The sequence below is a fragment of the Antedon mediterranea genome, chromosome 10 (assembly GCF_964355755.1).
Source record: "Antedon mediterranea chromosome 10, ecAntMedi1.1, whole genome shotgun sequence".
Classification (NCBI taxonomy): Eukaryota; Metazoa; Echinodermata; class Crinoidea; order Comatulida; family Antedonidae; genus Antedon; species Antedon mediterranea.
In genome coordinates, this window is record NC_092679.1 from 21,644,458 (window position 1) to 21,664,408 (window position 19,951).

Below are 19,951 nucleotides of genomic sequence, written 5' to 3' on the forward strand. Positions count from 1 at the left end.
ATAAGTTCATCATCAATGCTATATAAGTTCATCATCAATGCTATATAAGTTCATCATCAATGCTATATGTTCATCATCAATGCTATATAAGTTCATCATCAATGCTATATAAGTTCATCATCAATGCTATATAAGTTCATCATCAATGCTATATAAGTTCATCATCAATGCTATATAAGTTCATCATCAATGTGCTATATAAGTTCATTATCATTGTTATACAAGTTCATCAGATTCAGATTCAGATTCGATTTATTAAGTAATTCATACATAGTATAATGATAATTGTTTTCCTGGCAGAAAAACACAAACAAAACAATACTTATATAATATTTACATTCATGATCAACTGATCAGCAATATAAAATACAACAGACCTATAATGCTTTATAAGTCCATTGATAATGCTAGTATATAAGTTCATCGATAATGCTAGTATATAAGTCCATCGATAATACTAGTATATAAGTTCATCATCACTTCTATATAAGTTCATCATCAATGTGCTATATATAAGTTCATCATCATTGCTATATAAGTTCATCATCATTGCTATAAGTTCATCAACATGCTATATAAGTTCATCTTCAGTGCTATACAAGTTCATCATCAATGCCATATAAGTTCATCAACAATGTGCTATATAAGTTCATCATCAATGTGCTATGTAAGTTCATCATCAAGCTATAAGTTTATCATCATTGCTATATAAGTTCATCATCATTGCTATAAGTTCATCAACATGCTATATAAATTCATCTTCAGTGCTATAGAAGTTCATCATCAATGCCATATAAGTTCATCATCTATGCTATATAAGTTCATCAACATGCTATATAAGTTCATCAACATGCTTTATAAGTTCATTAACATACTATATAAGTTGATCTTGTTGCTGTCTAACTTTATCAACATGAAGTTCATCATTGTTGCCCTATATAAGTTCATCATCAATGCTAGTATATAAGTACATCATCAATCCTTATATTACTTCATCATCAATGCTAGTATATAAATTCATTATCAATGCTATATAAGTTCATCATCAATGCTAGTATATAAGTTCATCATCAGTACTAGTATATAAGTTCATGCTTATTTTGCTATTTTAACTTCATCACCAAAATGCTATATAACATAAGAGAAGATCTAGAGCCTCTGTGAGATGATAACAATAAAACATTTCAGCTTTAGACATTGTTTTCATGAAAATCAAACATTCATCATCCACTGCTATATTTTAATTAATATGGTTTAATTAAATAATCAAATTAATGTGCGAATTATAGAACAATCATTTATTCTGGCAACCCTTTGTCTTCTCACTACTTCCGGTATCACGACCTCTCGAGAAAAAACACAACACAACGTCAACGTAAAGTGAAATCGTAGTAAAATTTCATTACAAACAGAAACAAAGGAAATATTCAGGGTATTTTGTTGTTATAACACATAATAAGTGAGGTAAGAAGGCACGAAATGTACACAATTAGTATTATATGTTTGTTTTAGTCAATTTTCATTTTACTTGTTTTCTACCTTACGATAGCAGGCCGATACTCTGTTTTGAATCCATCCACCACGGGGCCACCCCACCACCACCACCAGGCATGAATTTGCTTGGCCTTGGCTGGCGGTGTCTGTCGTAACAACAGTGAAAGGCCTATGAGAGTAACCAGGGTAGACTGGTTTGTTAGGCCAACCTAGGCCTACTTTACTACATTACTATATTTTATTCTATGAGAAGAAATTAATGTTTGATTGAATTTTTGAACTAGACCTCAAATGATGTGAAAAGAAAGGTATGACCACAGTTCCAGTTCATAATGTGGAAGACCTATTTTCAATTTTATTTTTTAAAATTAAAAATATAAATGATCTTATGATCCATTGTTTTTTATATGTGTAGTGTACTAACTAGTAGCAGCAAATTAATTTTCAGCCATTCCTTTGCTTTTGTTAGCGAACATAATAAATAAAATTATTATTATATAAATAAATACATTTAACATTATTATGTTTCAAACTAATGAAATATTGTACCCTGATGCTCCGCAAATACCAAATTTCTAGGAAAATCATGCCGTAACTTTAAACCTGTGAAATTGTGAACGGAGTCGGAATTCATTAATCTTTCTTTATTAAATACATATGTTGAATACTACATTGTACTTTAGAACACAGATGTCAGCATCCATTGTGACTGTTTTTCACGACTCTAAGAACCTTGCTGTACCTACACCATACACAACACTAACCCTATAATTAATAATATAGTAATATTAAATCTTTATTAACAACTGTACTATAGTATTAATAATAAAAATACAAAAAGAAAGAATGTGAAGAATTGAACCCAAAACTTTCATATCACCAACTACACCACTACCATACTACCATCACTATGCCAGTCATCCAGGACAGATTTTTCAAATAGCAAGACTACTGCTCGAAAAAGAGCATTCATTAGGTTTTTTTACCCGACTCAGCGAGCTTATATTTGGGATACAGTAGATGTCTTCATTTTAACAATACTGTATACTATGCCTATTATTCAGTCTCACAATATTTACAAAAAGTTGAGCATGCAATAGTACCTTCAATCATTAAAATGGAAAAAATATATGAATTCAACCAATCAAATGGCTAGAATACAGCACACTAATAAATACTTCAGTGTGTTGTACTATAAGAATACTTATATATAATGCTTGCCTGTAAATAAGTGGATTTGTTATTGAATAATTTGGTCGATGGATTTCTCTTTCAGGATATGGATTAATGGAAGGATACCAGGAATAAAACGATATGCCTTTCATGTACGTTTCAAATATAATAATCTATTTAATTATAAGTAGTAATTTTATAGACTCATTATATGTCAATTCCACATTTTTTTAATGACCGTAACTGTATGTTATATACTCTTCATAGAAAAAACACACACAAGAAAACTTGTTTGCATTTGAGGTCTTTTGGAGTGAACTAGGTTAATTTAAAATATAAGGTGTGAGGTGTGACTGAATCCAGGATACTAAGTTTGTAGGCAATCATATTGTAACCACTAATAAAACAAAATTAAAAAACCCTCTATGTGCGACACTCTCTTAGAGGACATCCCATCATTGTTGGTTCTTGGAGGTGTCTCCTACTTATACTGTAGATGTTCTCAACAATTTCTCATTAATTGTACTGACATACAGTAATGACATACAGTAATGACATACAGTAATGACATACAGTAATGACATACAGTAATGACATACAGTAATGTTTTATGAATGTTGAATGTGAAAGATACAGTAGAAAATAATAATACAGTAGTCTACTTGACAGGTTCAAGTACGAGCTTAACAGCGATTTCTGTACTTAAGTTTTCTTTTTGAACTACCAGCAACAAGCATGTTATTGTTATATCATTTGCCCTAATTAATTTTAACCTTCAATACTATTCAATTCTTTATCATTGATTCTTAAACTCTTTGAAGTATTTTGTGATGTAAAAACGTTGCGTAGTTACTTTTTATAGCTCTTTTGTATGTACTTTACATTTGTTGTTTTTAGGTCTTTGCTCTGAGCTCTGAGCTCAATATAAGCTATTAAATTGCTATTAAGATACTACAGTATGTAGGTTGTTATTCAACCACATTTTCTTCTAAATAAAATGATGTACATATTAAAATATAAAACATTTGTAGGCGTGTGTATGTTTATGAAAAATAAATACTTTTTTATGAAATAGTTGGCGTTATGAAAGTGGTGGGCGGAAATTCTGAAGACGGGGCCGACCACCTCCGGTCAACGTGACGAGTACCTACTTTACACAGTACCCCGACTACTGGGAGAAAATCCCAAATATGTGAAATAAGCCAAGGATTTGGTTTGACCCATTAGTCATTAATTAGTATAAGGATTTGCCAATTTGTACAGTACAGTATCTTCAATATGAGTGTGGTGTACTGTGACATCAAGTAATTTTAAACTGATATTTGATGATTATTTTATTAATTATTTTAGGAAAGAAAATCAAGAAGCCACCTCACAGGCTGACTATGGTGCAATACAGGATGTAAGCAGTATTAAATATGGTGAACTAGTGGTTTTAGGGTAAGTCTAATATGCTACAATCAGTATACAAATAATGAATGTTAATGAGTGACATTGACATGAGGTGAAAATATAACACATTTTCATCTTTTACTGAATTAAATTGTTTCTATCATTTAAACGAATATAAAAAAAACATTAGTTGTTTTATAAAATATAACACACCTTTTTTAACAAGAGGCTAAGCTAAGGCCAAAATAATTTGACGAGGCAGCGCTCCATTTTTAGACATGGAGTAGAATGATTATAGACGGCGCACCATACATGTTGAGTAAAATAGTCGTTATTTAATCTTTTTTTCTGAAATCGAAAAATATGGTTTTGTGTACATGTTTACTGTATACAATTAATATTTTTATAATTCTAATCAGTTTGTAGATAAGCTAACCTAAATGATCAATAATGTTATTAAAGACCCAAAGACCCAACAGCTTGAGATGTCAATCGAAGGACGAGAGTGTTTCTTTGTATCTTAAATCGAATGTTTTGTGTACATGTTCACGGTACATTTTATACAATTTTTATAATTCAAATCAATTTGTATACTCGACTGTATAAACCATATTATCAATTATACTGAATCTCCAAAGACCCAACAGCTTGATGTCATCCGAAGGACCAGAATGTACATATGTAGCACAGTGTAGTATAGGACGTTATTGAATCTTTGTATCTTAAATTGAATGTTTTATGTACATGTTTACTGTACATTTTATACAATTTTACAATTCAAATCAATTTGTATACTCTACTGTACAAACCCCTAAATGATCAATAATGTTAAAGACCCAACGTCTAGAGATGTCATCTGAAGGATGAGAGTGTGTCTAGGAGAGTAAACTGCAAGATGCAATTAACCTCCTTTGTCATGTGTACTACTTACTACCTCAGGACTAGAGTGACATTCCTCACTAATTAATGTTTATAAAGTGACATTAATTATGTGAATGTTGTAAGTTAATCCATGTCATTAATTATTCAGTTGACCTTTTGACCTTTTATTGAACTTCTAGTACCAATTATGTGGACCAGCCGAAGTTCTAAGACAAAACCTGAAAATCATCAAAATTTTAAATCAAATTTAATAATAGTTGAGTAAATATAATTGCTGGGACATTTGTTTCACTTTTTATCTTTATAGTGTTTTATTTACATTTTTAGTTTAGACTTTTTGTCACCTAAAAAGTTAGGATGAATTATAAAATAGATTTATCTATATATCTTATATTCTTATCAAAAAACAATTGTCGGTGTCAAATGTATAACTCAACTGTATACTCAAATTAGTAGTAGTATGACTTTTAAACAATCTACTGTATACAGTATATTTATCTTATTTATATTCTTATCGAAAAACAATGTAAGACTTTTTCTCTTTACATCCAAAAGTAATATAAAGTTTTTAATCTACATTATTATATCATTAATCCCCAAAATATACAGATGTTTTATAAAGAGATAATTTTGATTTTTTTCAAAGCTTAGCTTAATTTTGTTTTGAAGAAGAGATACAACCTGAAGACATTTCGAGGTCACTACAGATCAGTTTGCTTTGCAAAATACCAAGCATGTAAAATAAAATAAGAAATTTGCAGGTGCACTGGATCTGATAATCGCCTGCAGGTCGATAGAATTATGAGAAACGTGACTTCTAAGATATACCAACAGTAACTGCATAGTATAACCACTTTACACAAATTAGTTGGTACTGACAAAAAAATTCTAGATTTTTGGAATTTAATTTAAAAAACATATTTTTGTGCATGTGTACTACTATATAGAGCCCCTGTTAAGGGGACACCTCCAGGACCCACTAAGTGACTGCGCCTATGTGCCTGAATAGACCCATAAATAGAGGGCCAGATTGTTAAAACATATAGTATTTACCCCTTATGGTGTCTCCTGAACAGAGGTTTCCCCTGAATAGGGGTGTCCCAAAGGAGATGTTTATTCATAATGCTTGTTCACACTGGACTTCAAAAATTGTAATTTTAAGTAGGTACGGAATAAACCGTTTTTCCCATATTTTTGAAACAATACTTTTCAAATACAAATGCTATACTAGTGTACAATGAGACTTTACTATCTCAATTTCTAAACAAGGATTTTATGAATAAATAATTGCCAATTATCTATTAACGATTCTGTAGGATTAGTAGAGTGGGTGGTCATTATTGTAGTAATTATTCCGGCAGGCACATGGATTAAGCCAAAGAGCTTATTCCTGCACCCCCTGGCACCTTGCTTACATGCCAACTCACTGGGAAGACCACATCTTAGCACTAACACAACCTACTTACAGTTTTTTTATGGTTTAAACAACATTTATATATTTAAAAAGACAAAATACTGCAATAACTCACTAAAATTATTTTAGATTGTTTAATTAGTAATACTTACTGTACTATACATTTTCTAAATGATTGTTTTTATTATTTTTGTCCAGTTTCAGTCTCAGATCCAAGTAGTATTTACATTATCATTCATTTTCGTCATCATCCATATCAGCATCATCTATATCATCATTATCCATATGATTTTTTTTTTAGTTATTATCATTATCTATATCATTATCATCATCATTATCATCAATCCATATCATCATTATCATCATCTACAGTATATCATCATCATCATCCATTTTGTCATTATCATCATCATCCATATTATCATTATCATCATCATCATCCATATTATCATTATCATCATCATCCATTGCATCATTATCATCATCTATATCATCATCATCCATTTTGTTATCATCATCATCATCCATATTATCATTATCATCATCATCCATATCATCATTATTATCATTATCATTCATATCATTATCATCATTATTCTTATTATCATTATTATCATCATCATCCATATCATCATTATCATCATGATCCATATTATCATTACCATCATGATCCATATCATCATTATTATCATCATCATCCATATCATCATTATTATCTTCATCATCCATATCATCATTATCATCATGATCCATATCATCATTATTATCATCATCATCCATATCATCATTATCATCATCATCATTATTATCATCATCATCTATATCATCATTATCATCATCATCATCCATATCATCATTATTATAATCCATATCATCAATATTAACATTATTATCCATATCATCATCATCATCATTATCAGTTATCATTATCATCATAATCATCCTCCATATCATCTTTTTCTCTTCTCAACATCATCATCTTTAAATATTACCCGACGACTCTTATTATAATGTAAAACATAAAACGTAATAATACAGTACACACATCATCGCATGAATATTACTATACAATATGATTGATGGGTAGACATACATGTAACAACTACAAATTCACTACTATCAATCATACACACATAAACTCACTTCTGTGTAGCTCATATCCTTGATATTCAATGTGAAAATAAAAGCAAATTGTCGCCATAAAACAACAGTGAAGGTGAGAAACCAAACAAATTTTCTAATTTAATATAAAATGTTACAATACATAGAATTATGTTGATATTTGATAATAATACATTAAAACTTTAATAGGTTAAATATTTAGTAACATCTATTGTACATTTACTTTTGAAAAAATTATTTTACGGTCATGCTAAAAAAAATCTTAACCTTAAACAACATCCTACATACTTATTAATGTAGCATTATTTATTGAATTTAATAACATAATTAAGTACATGTAGGTGTGGTTGTTTTTTTTTAGTAAATTTCACTTCCAGGAATACTGTACTATGTAGTACTACAGTATATATAATTAGTATGCGTGGCACCTACTTAGCATGAAGTGGGACATTGCCTGCTGATATCAGCTGAATGTACTCTAACATGTTGTGAGCATTGTGACGAATAAGTAATTTTGACAATATGACACTTGTATTTTGCGAACTATCACTAGTTCAGTCAGAGTATATTACTAAGAACTTAAATGTCATCATAGGAGTAATATGACAATAATAATATAAGTAAGTTGAATTATTATTGGATGGTGCCTGCGCCTGAGTGACAATACGGAGCTTTCGATTTGCGATGACTGACGACCAAAACTTATTTCATGTTTCATGTCCCTGTACTGTAGCTCGGCTTCTTATCTCAACATAAGTTTGATGGTTTAAGTCCAGTCGACCATCGAGGACCGACGACCACTCAAAAGCTTCCTAATGACCCATTGTCAAAAGAGAGCATTATAGTACCTGGGAAATTCTGTTTAAAACAAGAAAACTTTTGGCCTGGGTCTAAGATATTTAGGCTGAGGACCCAGCCTGTCTCTGCCCAGTATAGCTACTGTACAAGTACACATTGTAAAAGATGGGGAGCTACCCGAAAATAACTAATGTAGTATTACCCAACTATTTAGTATTAGACCAATGAATGATCTTAAACAGGTTCTTTACGTTTTATTTATGAGGTTAATAAACTCAAGAGTATGATGAATCTCAATTGGAATTTACTAATAGAAAGTGTAATATGATCAGAATGTTTAATCATTAAATGAACATTCTTTTTTTTATTAAGACCATGATGTAGCATCTATCAAAGATTGTTTTGGGTGGCTAAATCTATGAAAAGTACTATGGGAGGCTGTGAAATGTTCTGTAAATTGTATTGGTTAACATTCAACAGTAATCTAAAAATTTAACTAACTATTTATGATTGGTCAGATGTTTTGCCCTACTCTGACGTAATTTGTACTAGTACTGTGATCAGTGAGAATACTTGCGAACAAATTCTTGTATGGGACTCGAACCCATGACCTTTAGATCACTAGCCTGGCGTTCATACTTCTAGACGGTTTTTAAGATTGACTAAAAGAATGTTGGCTACAGTTGTACAATACCAACCACCTCTATCCAATATTAAATTTGTGAAACATTACGAGGCAAAACCTATGAAAAGTACTATGGGTGGGAGGTTGTGAGTTGTAGTGGTGTTCTACCGTAAATATGATCTTAAAATTATTTAAGTAAGAGTGACTGAAACATGTTGAGGTATAATACTATTTTGTGAGAATCAATTTATTGTTGACAAAGTCTCTTAAAAAATTAAGAGAATTTTATTCTGAGTAGAATTGAAACACATTTGACATTGTCTATTCCTACTGTACAGACTTCCTTTTGTATTTTGAAAATATGAAATAGAAAGGCGATACTGGCCAGACTGTAGGTATGAAAGTCAACCAAATAAAGCTAGTGACTTGTCCAATTTTTTAATTTCCTTGTTCCTGGTATTTGGACATTCCTCTTTCCTTCTGAACATTCCAGACAATCAAAGTGAACATTTATTTTTCCCAAGTGTATCAACCTTTTGATCTTATTGTCAGCGAAAATTACATTATTGTAACGTTCCAAATTCTATACCAAAAGCTACCCCATGAAGGAACGACCTAATTTAAACATGTATTACATTTAAATTGTATGCGTTTGCAATTTAGTTTTATAATCGAGACCAGCTGTAGATTAGAGTAATATTGTAATGAATAAAATATATTATTGATGGAATGGAATTGGTTGCCAGGTTATTCTCCATTTCTACCCTATCAAAAAAGCTATTTCAAGCTGCTTGATATTTTGATTTGTTGTAATTTTTTATGGCATTTGAATTAATTTAATTTTGTATGAGAAACTACAGATGTTAATGTTGCTCTCTATTATTATTAACTACTATGTACAGTTTGATACATTTATTCTTCATTCATCAAAATGTATTTTTATATTATTGGATAGAGATCTGTTTAGAATTTAATTTAAATTAAAAAGTATGGAACCATTTTATGCAAGAGGAATATGCAGCTATCAACAGTTAGAGATAGAATTTACGATGATACAGTACCTCTTGTTGCCTGTAAATTGTATGATTTTTTCTTTCTCGGTCATGCCATTATTATTAGTGAGGGATCAATTCAATTCAATTCAATTCAAAATTCTTTAATCATCCCACACGGGGCAATTCAAATAAAAAGGTCTGGATTAAAATGATCTTACAAAATATACAAAATATCACAATACACAGAACAAAATAGAAAAAAAGTCAAGTCAAGGTTCAAGAATTTAAGAGTCGAATAGCCACTGGCAAAAACGAATTCCTTTGCCATGCATATTCATGATTGTTATGCATAATTAATACATCATGCATATTCATGTTTATGCATACATGGTGGAAACACAATAATGCAACCCGATATGACGATGATACCTGTTGCCTGTATATTATATGATTATTTTTTTGCCAGTTATGGAATTATTATTAATGAGGGATCATGCATATTCATGTTTATGCATACATGGTGGAAACACAATAATGCAACCCGATATGACGATGATACCTGTTGCCTGTATATTATATGATTATTTTTTTGCCAGTTATGGAATTATTATTAATGAGGGATCATGCATATTCATGTTTATGCATACATGGTGGAAACACAATAATGCAACCCGATATGACGATGATACCTGTTGCCTGTATATTATATGATTATTTTTTTGCCAGTCATGGAATTATTATTAATGAGGAATCAAGCATATTCATGTTTATGCATAATTAGTAACATGCATATTCATGTTTATGCATTGCATGGTGGATACCCCCTGTTTCCTTTAATGCATATTCATGTTTCTTTTGTAGGTATAATGGCTGTCTTCCTTCAGGCAACAGAGGTCGCCGACGTAGCTCATTCCAGTTAGAGAAAAGGTCAACCGGGAATGGCGTCAAACCGTCCACACATTATGAAATTAATTCATCGCAAACCGCTCAGGTGCGTACAAATTGCTCATTCAAATGTGGAGTGTAATTTTGTTTTATTGCATACTATTAAATAGATAGATTACAAATTTTTGAGAAAATATGCCCTATTATATTACATTACCATAATAATATGTATCCAAACGTATTGTTTTAAAATCATTAAAAAAAAAATGTCACAAAAAATTAAGTGATTTATATTCATATTATTTTGTATTACCGAAATAATACAAAATTATACAGTATTTAGTTTCTAGTTTCTACAGTAAAGTACTTGAGTATTTGAAACAATTAAACATTCTTAACCATACTGTATTGTAGCAGTGCCTCTAGGTGTGTGGTATACTTTATGCATAGGAACAGGCATACTGTAAATTTACATTATACAGTCAATAGGATATTACAAATGTGAACTTGGAAAGTTTTGTTTTCATAAATGTATGTTTTATTTTGTTTTTGTATTTCATCAAAACCAACAGCAACGAAAGTTGCCACTTAAAGTTATGAAACAGAAAACAGATACAATACTCAATGTATGAAGCAAACTTAAATAAATATGTAAATAGTAAAATTAGCCTATTAAGCATGATTATTTAAAAAAAGAATACAATGAGTCTTGAATGAAGAATAACTATTGAAAAAATATCAACATTTACATTGGACTCACTTAATTTTAAATAGATACAAAAAGGCAAGCGTGTCTGAAACCCCCTTTTCGAGACATTTAATCTATTTAAAGCGAAAAATTTAAAAAAATGTATGTAAAAGAAACAAACATTGGGGACCTTTAGTTATAGTATCCAAGAAAGTTGAGTGGGTTTTCAGATTTTGAAGTGTTTTGTCTTTGGCGCGAGACAGAGGTGATAATGAAAGTGAGAAGCCACTGAACAATGACATCATGATATTGATTGATATAAGCGGCTTCTTTGACACCTGCACATCTGTAGTTTGCAGAGAGTGTTGAATTGATTCAATTTCAATGATTTCCTATATATGTACATAAACCCAGTGGGATACCTTAAGTAAAATGTTCTGGTGCAAGCTGGAGATCTCCTTATTCATTAAAAAATGATTCAATATACTAATAGAATATGTAAAAAAAAATATGTATAAAATATAAGCTCTGTCTACACTATCAAACTAGTTTGACATAAAAAGTGGGATATGCCCAAATATGGTAGTGATATGCCCAAATATGGTAGTGATATGCCCAAATATGGTAGTGATATGACATCATCATGTCCATATATAGGAGCTTTACACAGTATATTACAAGGTCTTGTAAACCACTATAAGCTAGCCATTTTATCCTTATGTTTTACATTTGTGAAAAGTTAACACAATTTCCCAGCACTTGTTCATTTAATAATCAAATCATAACATTTAACAAATCACTATGGGCTAGCCAGTTTTCTAATTTTCCCAGCACCTGGCTTATTTAATCATCAGATTTTCACAGACTAAGTTTGATAAGCATTTAGTTCTGTTTGCGTTAGTTTGAGCTTGCAAGAATAAACAAATCAAATTTACTCATTGAGCTAATGATAAGAAAATTGTAATAAGGACATTTTTTTTAACCATAAATATATAATATGTGTATGTATAGCAAAATAATTATGTACAGTAGTGTACTGTACACACATAATGATACTATTTGCTGAAAGAAATGAGAATGTTTGAGTTTAATATAAGCTACCGGTAAGCATATTTGATAGATACAGTATCTACCCTTTAAGCGTGGTTCCCACTAGCAACGCAACACAAGGACGTAACGCAATGCAAGTGAATTGACCAATCACAAGCGATGGCTTATTCGCTTGTGATTGCTAACTGTCTATAACTTTGCTTGTCATTGGTTAAAACGCTTGCGTTGCGTTTACGTCCTTGCGTTACGTTCTAGTGGGAACCAAGCTTTACATAGTAAATCTACATTGTTGGGATAGCATATAATGTATAACAGACTACAAAGAATATGCATTTAACAATCTAGGCAACAAACAATTACAGTGGCTGTGTACATTGACTACAGTATAAATAATAGTGTATTGTTAAAAAAAAACTATTGTTCATTCATTGCTTGTTGTACATACAGGTATTCAAGTGTTGTTTTTGTGTTTATTCTAAAGAAATGTACTAAATGATTATTTACTAGTTTTAATACATAAAGTAAAGAGAGAAACTAAAACAGCTATCCAATGATAAAGTGAACTGTTAACACTATATAGACGTCCTACCAGTACCAGGGAGTTGTATTTACAACACTATATAGACGTCCTACCAGTACCAGGGAGTTGTAATTCTAATTACAACTCCATGGTCGTACCATTATGGTGTATGCACATGTTACACAATTATGGATTTAAATTCTTTAGATATCTTTAACTGTAATTTCTCTCAATTTAAATGTATTATTAATGAAATTATTTAAATAATCTTATTTACATTTTTGTATATATTTATATTGGCTTATATATATAGTTTAGTTATTTTATTTTCAACCTGTTATTGGTGTTTTACACTGTTGGCTTGAAATAAAGAATAAAGAATACAATAATTTTCTTAATATAATAATAAAAATGATCTTTTATGACTTTGTTGACAATCATTATAAATATTTATGTGGTTTTCCATCACCTTTTTTGTGCTTTTCTATTTTTTTTTTTACTTTTATACCAAAACAAGGAAATTATATTATATTTTTTTATTTCCTAGAAACTGGTGTTTCAAGGTGTCCGTATCCATAAAACAACATGAAGGGTTATTTTAATGTTTTTATTTGTCTTGCAGGTGGTGCAAAATGAATCCCAACATAGCATATCATACACATTATCCAGAAATAAAACAGTGGTAGTAGAATACAAGGTTGACCCTGAACTTGACATGTTCCAGGTCAGTGCACACACTATGTTGTAATGATGACAACCGTATACAAAATTGCAGTACAGTATATAGTTACTGCAGTAAATGATTTTGTTAGGTAGCACAACCAGTAGATGCCTACATGTGTTTAGGAAGCTGTTCCCTTGTTTATTTTTGATATATTCTTGGAACACTTGCCTAGTGTTAAACGAACGAGAAGAAATATATATTTAGCACCGTCTACGCAGTGGCGTAACGTCTATGAGCACTAAGTGGCTAAGCCCAAGGCTCCAGAGTTTAAGTGGCCTCAGATCAAATAACTCAGTGTTTTAGAGGATCCCTTAAGAGTGGTAAAGTGGCCTTTGCCCCTTGAATTGCGCCTCTGTGTCTATGACCTTAATTTGGGCACACTATTAAGGTTAAATTTTGACAAAAATGTCCCCTCCTTTATAGGTGTTCAACTTTAGATTTAATAATTGTCATAATTGGACATTTATTTTATAGGTTGGACGTTCAACGGAACCAGTCATAGATTTTGTTGTCATGGATACTGTGCCTGGAGCATGTACGTTGGAAGATTGCACAGTGACGGAAAGCACCATTTCACGGTTTGCGTGTCGTATCATGGTTCAGCGAACACCACCGTACCAGGCAAGAATTTACGCAGCTGGTTTTAACAATGCTAAGAATATATTTCTAGGGGTACGATATCTTTTTAATTTTTCTTTTTTATATAAAAGGATATACTAAAATACTATAATAAATTAATAGGGAAGTGCAACATCAAGACTAGGTTAAAGTTAATATACCGTCGACTCTCCCAGTACTGGACACCTTTTGGCTGGCCTTTAATATATCTGTTGTTATGGAAAATCTAGTATTCAGAATGTGTTTTTAAAGGTAAAAAAGAATTTGAGACCTTTTGGATCTCAAGAAATTGACTGATTTTGCGAGAGTTTCTGGATGTTAGAGAGGTAATTCATCAGGGCTGGACAAAACATGGGCTACACACAATGAAGGAAATGTTTACAAAAACATTTGTGAAAATCAAATTTAATATACGGTAGAACTTAAATCAATTAACTATTGTAATACTACCTAACCCTAACCACAAATTACTTTATTAATAATCTTTGTAGGAAAAGGCTTGTAAATGGAGGACAGAGGATGGAATGGATGGTCTAACAACAAATGGTATTTTGATTATGAAACCAATCGGTGGTTTTGATGGTAATGCGAAACCAGGTGTATGGCGGGAGGTGTCAGTTTGTGGGCATGTGTACAAGTTACGAGAGACCCGCTCTGCTCAGGAACGAGGCAGTTTGGTACGATTTATTATATTAATGTAACATTTATTTAAAATTTCTATTTTTTTTTAGCTTATTCAGTACTATCTGGTGTAAACCTTTGGTTCAAACTTTTTTTTTACCAAGTTTGTATCTGGTCTAAAGGGTCTTTCACACCTGCTCCGGTTCAGGTTCATACCAGATTGCGCGCATAGCATTAGCAACTTTCCGTTTAATGATTATAAAGATCATCTTTAAATCATCTTTAAATATGGACATATATTTAGAATGTGTAGTTATACCCTTGGGTGGGCTTATATGCAAGGGTGGGCTTATACTTGAGGGTGGGCTTATATCCAAGGGTGGGTCTATAACTGAGCCAGTATTGCATTATTCTCTTTTATTCAAATTCTATTGTCGATTGTTTAATAAAAATTTTTACCCATACACTGCACTTTATAACTTTTAATACTGTTACTAAAAAATGATAGTGTGCATAGCTGTCATATGATGAATTTCGAATCCCAGTGTCATAGGTTTTGCTTCTGGAGTACTTACCATTTTAGGTCTTGTTTTCATGACTAAAACCAGTGCTACTTCAGCTACCAAAAGGGTATGGGTGAGAACAGCAAGTTAAAAAATGGGACAAAGTTATTCAAACAACACCAGTTAGAGGGGTTAAAACAAATTGGAAGACCTTTTTATGCTCTACCAGGCACAACTACATATATGCTAATAAACTGAAATCCATATTTGTTTTTTCAATAACTACATAGCCATGTCACTTTTAGTGCTAGATATTATAATATAATGTCCATGTCCCTTTCACCCTGCAATGCACTTTTCCACAGCAGACATCCATATGTTTGGCCATTAAATTAAGAGACTGACAATTTCCAGGCCTGACAATGTGTCATTTCTAGGTTAGGGTTGAATGGGCAGCAGACAATATATGAAAATGGTGAATATTATAGCAGAGCCACATCCCTATTTAGAACAGACTTCCTCTAGAAACACTTAACACTAATAGTCAACCCCCCATTCAAGGACACCCCTATTAAGGGGGCCTTGTTAGTTCCTTAATGTGTTCCCTTAACTGTATTTAAACTGTATTAACATTTCTTTTGGTACTTCAGATTGAAGGTGAAGAAAATGTGCTTGTTGATGGAACGCTAATTGATCTGTGTGGTGCAACGTTGCTATGGCGATCTGCTTCTGGACTAATGAGAACGCCTGTAAGTAAAACATTTTCTATCTAGGATTCTGATTGGTTGAATGTTTTGAACCTCTCAATAATGATGTATAACTTGTTTATTTTACTTCTTAGACTCAACGGCACCTTGAGATGTTGCGCCAAAATATTAATGATGCACGCCCTCAATGCCCGATTGGTTTCAATACGCTTGTTTTACCTTCAAGTAGACGTTCTAGGGTAGGTTGTAATTATTTTACCGCAAATAAGAACATTTTTTTAATGCAGAATTCCCAAGTGTACATTTCCTCCTAACATCAATGTATAAGCGCCTTGAGTGGTATGTGAGCTATATAAATCCATGTTATTATTATATTTTGTTTTAAATGTGTAGGTGTTAACAGAAAAACAACCCTATGCTTACCTCAAATGTGGACATGTACACGGCTATCATCACTGGGACAGCAAAGAAAATGAGAGTAAAGGGAATCGTACATGTCCAATGTGCCGAGTGGTAAGTGGTTTAATGTTTGTGAACAATTAAACAGTCTTTTTAAAAGCATGGCCCGATTTCATAGTGGCCCTGTTATGGGAAAACCTATACAGGCTGTAAAACATGGGTTGTGCCTAGTAGGCTAGTTAAAATTAGTGCTATTTTCTATACTAGTACAAGGGCCAGTTTGACAGTATAAATGTCTAGATCCTATGGGCAAGTAAAATTCACAGCTAACCAACCCAATTGGGCAGCTGGGAAATATAGAATAAACTGCAATTTCATTATTTTAAGCTCACAAAAAAAGCATGACATGTTGGCTTACTATCTAAAGAGCTCTCTGTCTACACTATCAAACTAGTTTGACAAAAATAATGTGATGTGCCCAAGGATGGTGGTGATATGCCCAAATATGTTAGTGATATGACATCATCATGTCCATATATGGTCACATCACATGTTTTTGTCACATAAAGTTTGATAGTTTATTCTTTCATAGTTCAATTTATCCATCTTCCTTAAAATCTACAAATTGTACGATCACATGAATATTTATTAGCAATTTGTATTGTGTTTGTAAACACAATATCACAATTTAAATTAAATCGAAAAACACTTTAGTCTTACCAAAATGGCATAATGATTCTGGTAAAAGAACATTTCAATACCGCTCAGTCAAACTCTGGAATAATCTTTCACCAGATATTCGCAGCTCTATAAATTCATTAAACTTTGCAATTGTTTAAAAATTTGATCTAACTGTATTTTTCTCTTGCTTCGTGTGATATTGTAGTCTTTAAAAACGTTTTCATAATTTTCCATTTTTATTGTTTATATTTGTAATTTGTAAGTGTTAACTGGACTTCAAGGAAGAAAAATCTACAAATATTGAATGAATATCCAGAATATAGAAAGATTTCTATCTATCTATCTACCCAATCCATCAATTGATGGTACAGTACTATATAGCACTATAGATCCTACAGTTCAAATGTGGTTTTTATCAGAACGAAAATACATATGTGGAATCCCTTTGTTATGATGTTCATCTCAACAATTAATTCATAGTCAATTTCTAAATTATGCAACAATGCTATTTCAACCTTGAATTATCTATGATATAAGCTTTGCATATATATAGTATTATGTCTACAAAATAAGCGCTATTATTTAGCCGATGATTTGCGAATTTATTTATTCAAATGCATCGGGTAAAAATGATTGTCATAATTTTTTGGCTCGTTTGTCCCTAATCAATTTTTTTCATGGGTAATTATGTGGGGAATTTTCTATACAGTATAATTCATTGTTATCCAAAAATGTTATTACCCACCTATTTTTTATATGACAACATTTTATGTAAGTTTTATCATAGAGATATTTTAGTAAACTATCTCTATGGTTTTATCCACTGGTTTTATAGTATTTTTTATATTAGATTGTGTTGTTTTTTAATCAAATATAGTTTCCATTTGGTTTTAGAGTAGTTTTTTTGCTAGAAACAATTCTTCATTTATTACAGTGTTTACATTTTACATGACGAATGTTGGATTTAATTTTTTTTTCGTAGGTCGGTTCGTATGTTGCCTTATTTATGGGAAATGAGCCAAGCTCGTATGTAGACACAGGGGACCCAACACATGCATTTTGTCCCTGTGGCCATGTGTGCACAGAAAAAACGGCCAAGTAAGTGAATAAAGTATCTTTTTTTAACAAAGAGGTTATATAATAAGCTAGAGAGTTAACTCTAGATTTATTCACAAAATAAAATAATTTAATTTTTTATTTTATACCTCCATGGTTCAAATAAATGAGTCGCTATGTCACACGGTGTGGCTGCATCACATTGGCCAATGATAAAGTCCATTTTGGAGTTGCGCCCCTACTCAGTCATGCAGCACTATGCTACAGCGTGTTTTTATATACAATTCTCGTATTAAAAAATTAAAGACTTTTAACATCAAAGTATTAAAATAAACCTTATTATATAGGGTTGAATTTTTGTTTGTAATATATGTTTGCATGTTTTGTTATTTTTTTAGATTTTGGTCAGAGGTTCCTCTACCACACGGTACACACACCTTCCAAGCAGCCTGCCCCTTCTGTGCTAACCCATTAAGCGGGGACCAAGGCTACGTCAAACTGATTTTCCAAGAAGCTATCGACTGACCTAAGCGTTGTTGGTTGACCATCACAGCGTCTAATTCTGCACTGACCCTATGACTCTACGTGTCCAGTGTCTGAACCTGCGGCAAATTCTATGGATATTCCACGGAACCAAAACAAATTCAGCTGGCTCATTGTATTGCAAATAAAAAAGTTATATAATGGAGCATATGCGTAAAAAGTGTGAAAAAATGTATAAATAAAAATTGATTATTTCTGTGTTCATGAAAAACTCTTTGTCACCCACAATCCCACGACCCCACCTTCGATTCTGTATTTTAAGCTTTTCTTTCTAACCATAATGAACTGTAGTAAACAAGTGTGTGTAGAATAAAATGATTTTCATTAATTTAATTAATGAAATGCAAATTAATATGTAAATATGCATATTCTACTCACTGTCAAAATTCATATGAATTATATTATATTTTTGTTGATTTTTTATTATAAAATTTTGCAAAAATGGTGAGTGACTCCATATTGTAAATTATCAGATTTATTTATTTATCTGTATTACTGTAATTGTACATATTATATATATAGTTGATAAGCTAGAATGTACCTCGTCCTCGCTTAGTAGCTTTAGTGTGTATATATAGTATTACGTAGTAACCATTCCCAGGTCTTCTCACGTGTGTGCGGTTATGTGGTAATCCCATGTTGTAATTGTTGCGGTATGTGTTTATTTCACGTACATGTTGGTTTTAACCAAAGACAGAATGAACTAGCTCTAATATACACTCAGTTTTACAAAATATACATCTATATTCGTGCGAAATGCGCCATCTATGGTTAATATTTGTGTCCGTGTACATGTATTTACGCAAATTCATAAAACACTGTCAATATGTTTTAGATTTTGTTGATTTGTTTAAGATCTTGGAAAGGGTTGGTATTTCAAATACAATCTATTATTAGGGATCATGTTAAAATGAATCTACTGCAGTAAGTACAATTTTTGTTTTACTGCAATAATATATGGTTTTAGTTGGTTTCAATGTAGAAATTTATATAACAATTTAACATACATTAACAGTATGTATGGTAACCCAAAAAATGTATGCTAATTAATTGCATAAACA

General features: G+C 31.6%; 1 protein-coding gene across 1 annotated transcript; it reads left to right on the forward strand.

Annotated features, from left to right (window-relative positions):
- The first annotated feature begins 1,338 nt into the window (after positions 1–1,338).
- On the forward strand, positions 1,339–18,973 carry LOC140060159 (E3 ubiquitin-protein ligase pellino homolog 1-like). Its single transcript, XM_072106253.1, has 12 exons — positions 1,339–1,464; positions 2,771–2,819; positions 4,018–4,107; positions 10,757–10,886; positions 13,661–13,762; positions 14,237–14,434; positions 14,872–15,057; positions 16,155–16,253; positions 16,346–16,450; positions 16,605–16,724; positions 18,274–18,389; positions 18,746–18,973. The coding sequence occupies exons 2-12, from the start codon at positions 2,809–2,811 to the stop codon at positions 18,870–18,872; spliced, it is 1,284 nt and encodes a 427-aa protein (XP_071962354.1). The 5' UTR covers positions 1,339–1,464; positions 2,771–2,808; the 3' UTR covers positions 18,873–18,973.
- Positions 18,974–19,951: the final 978 nt, after the last annotated feature.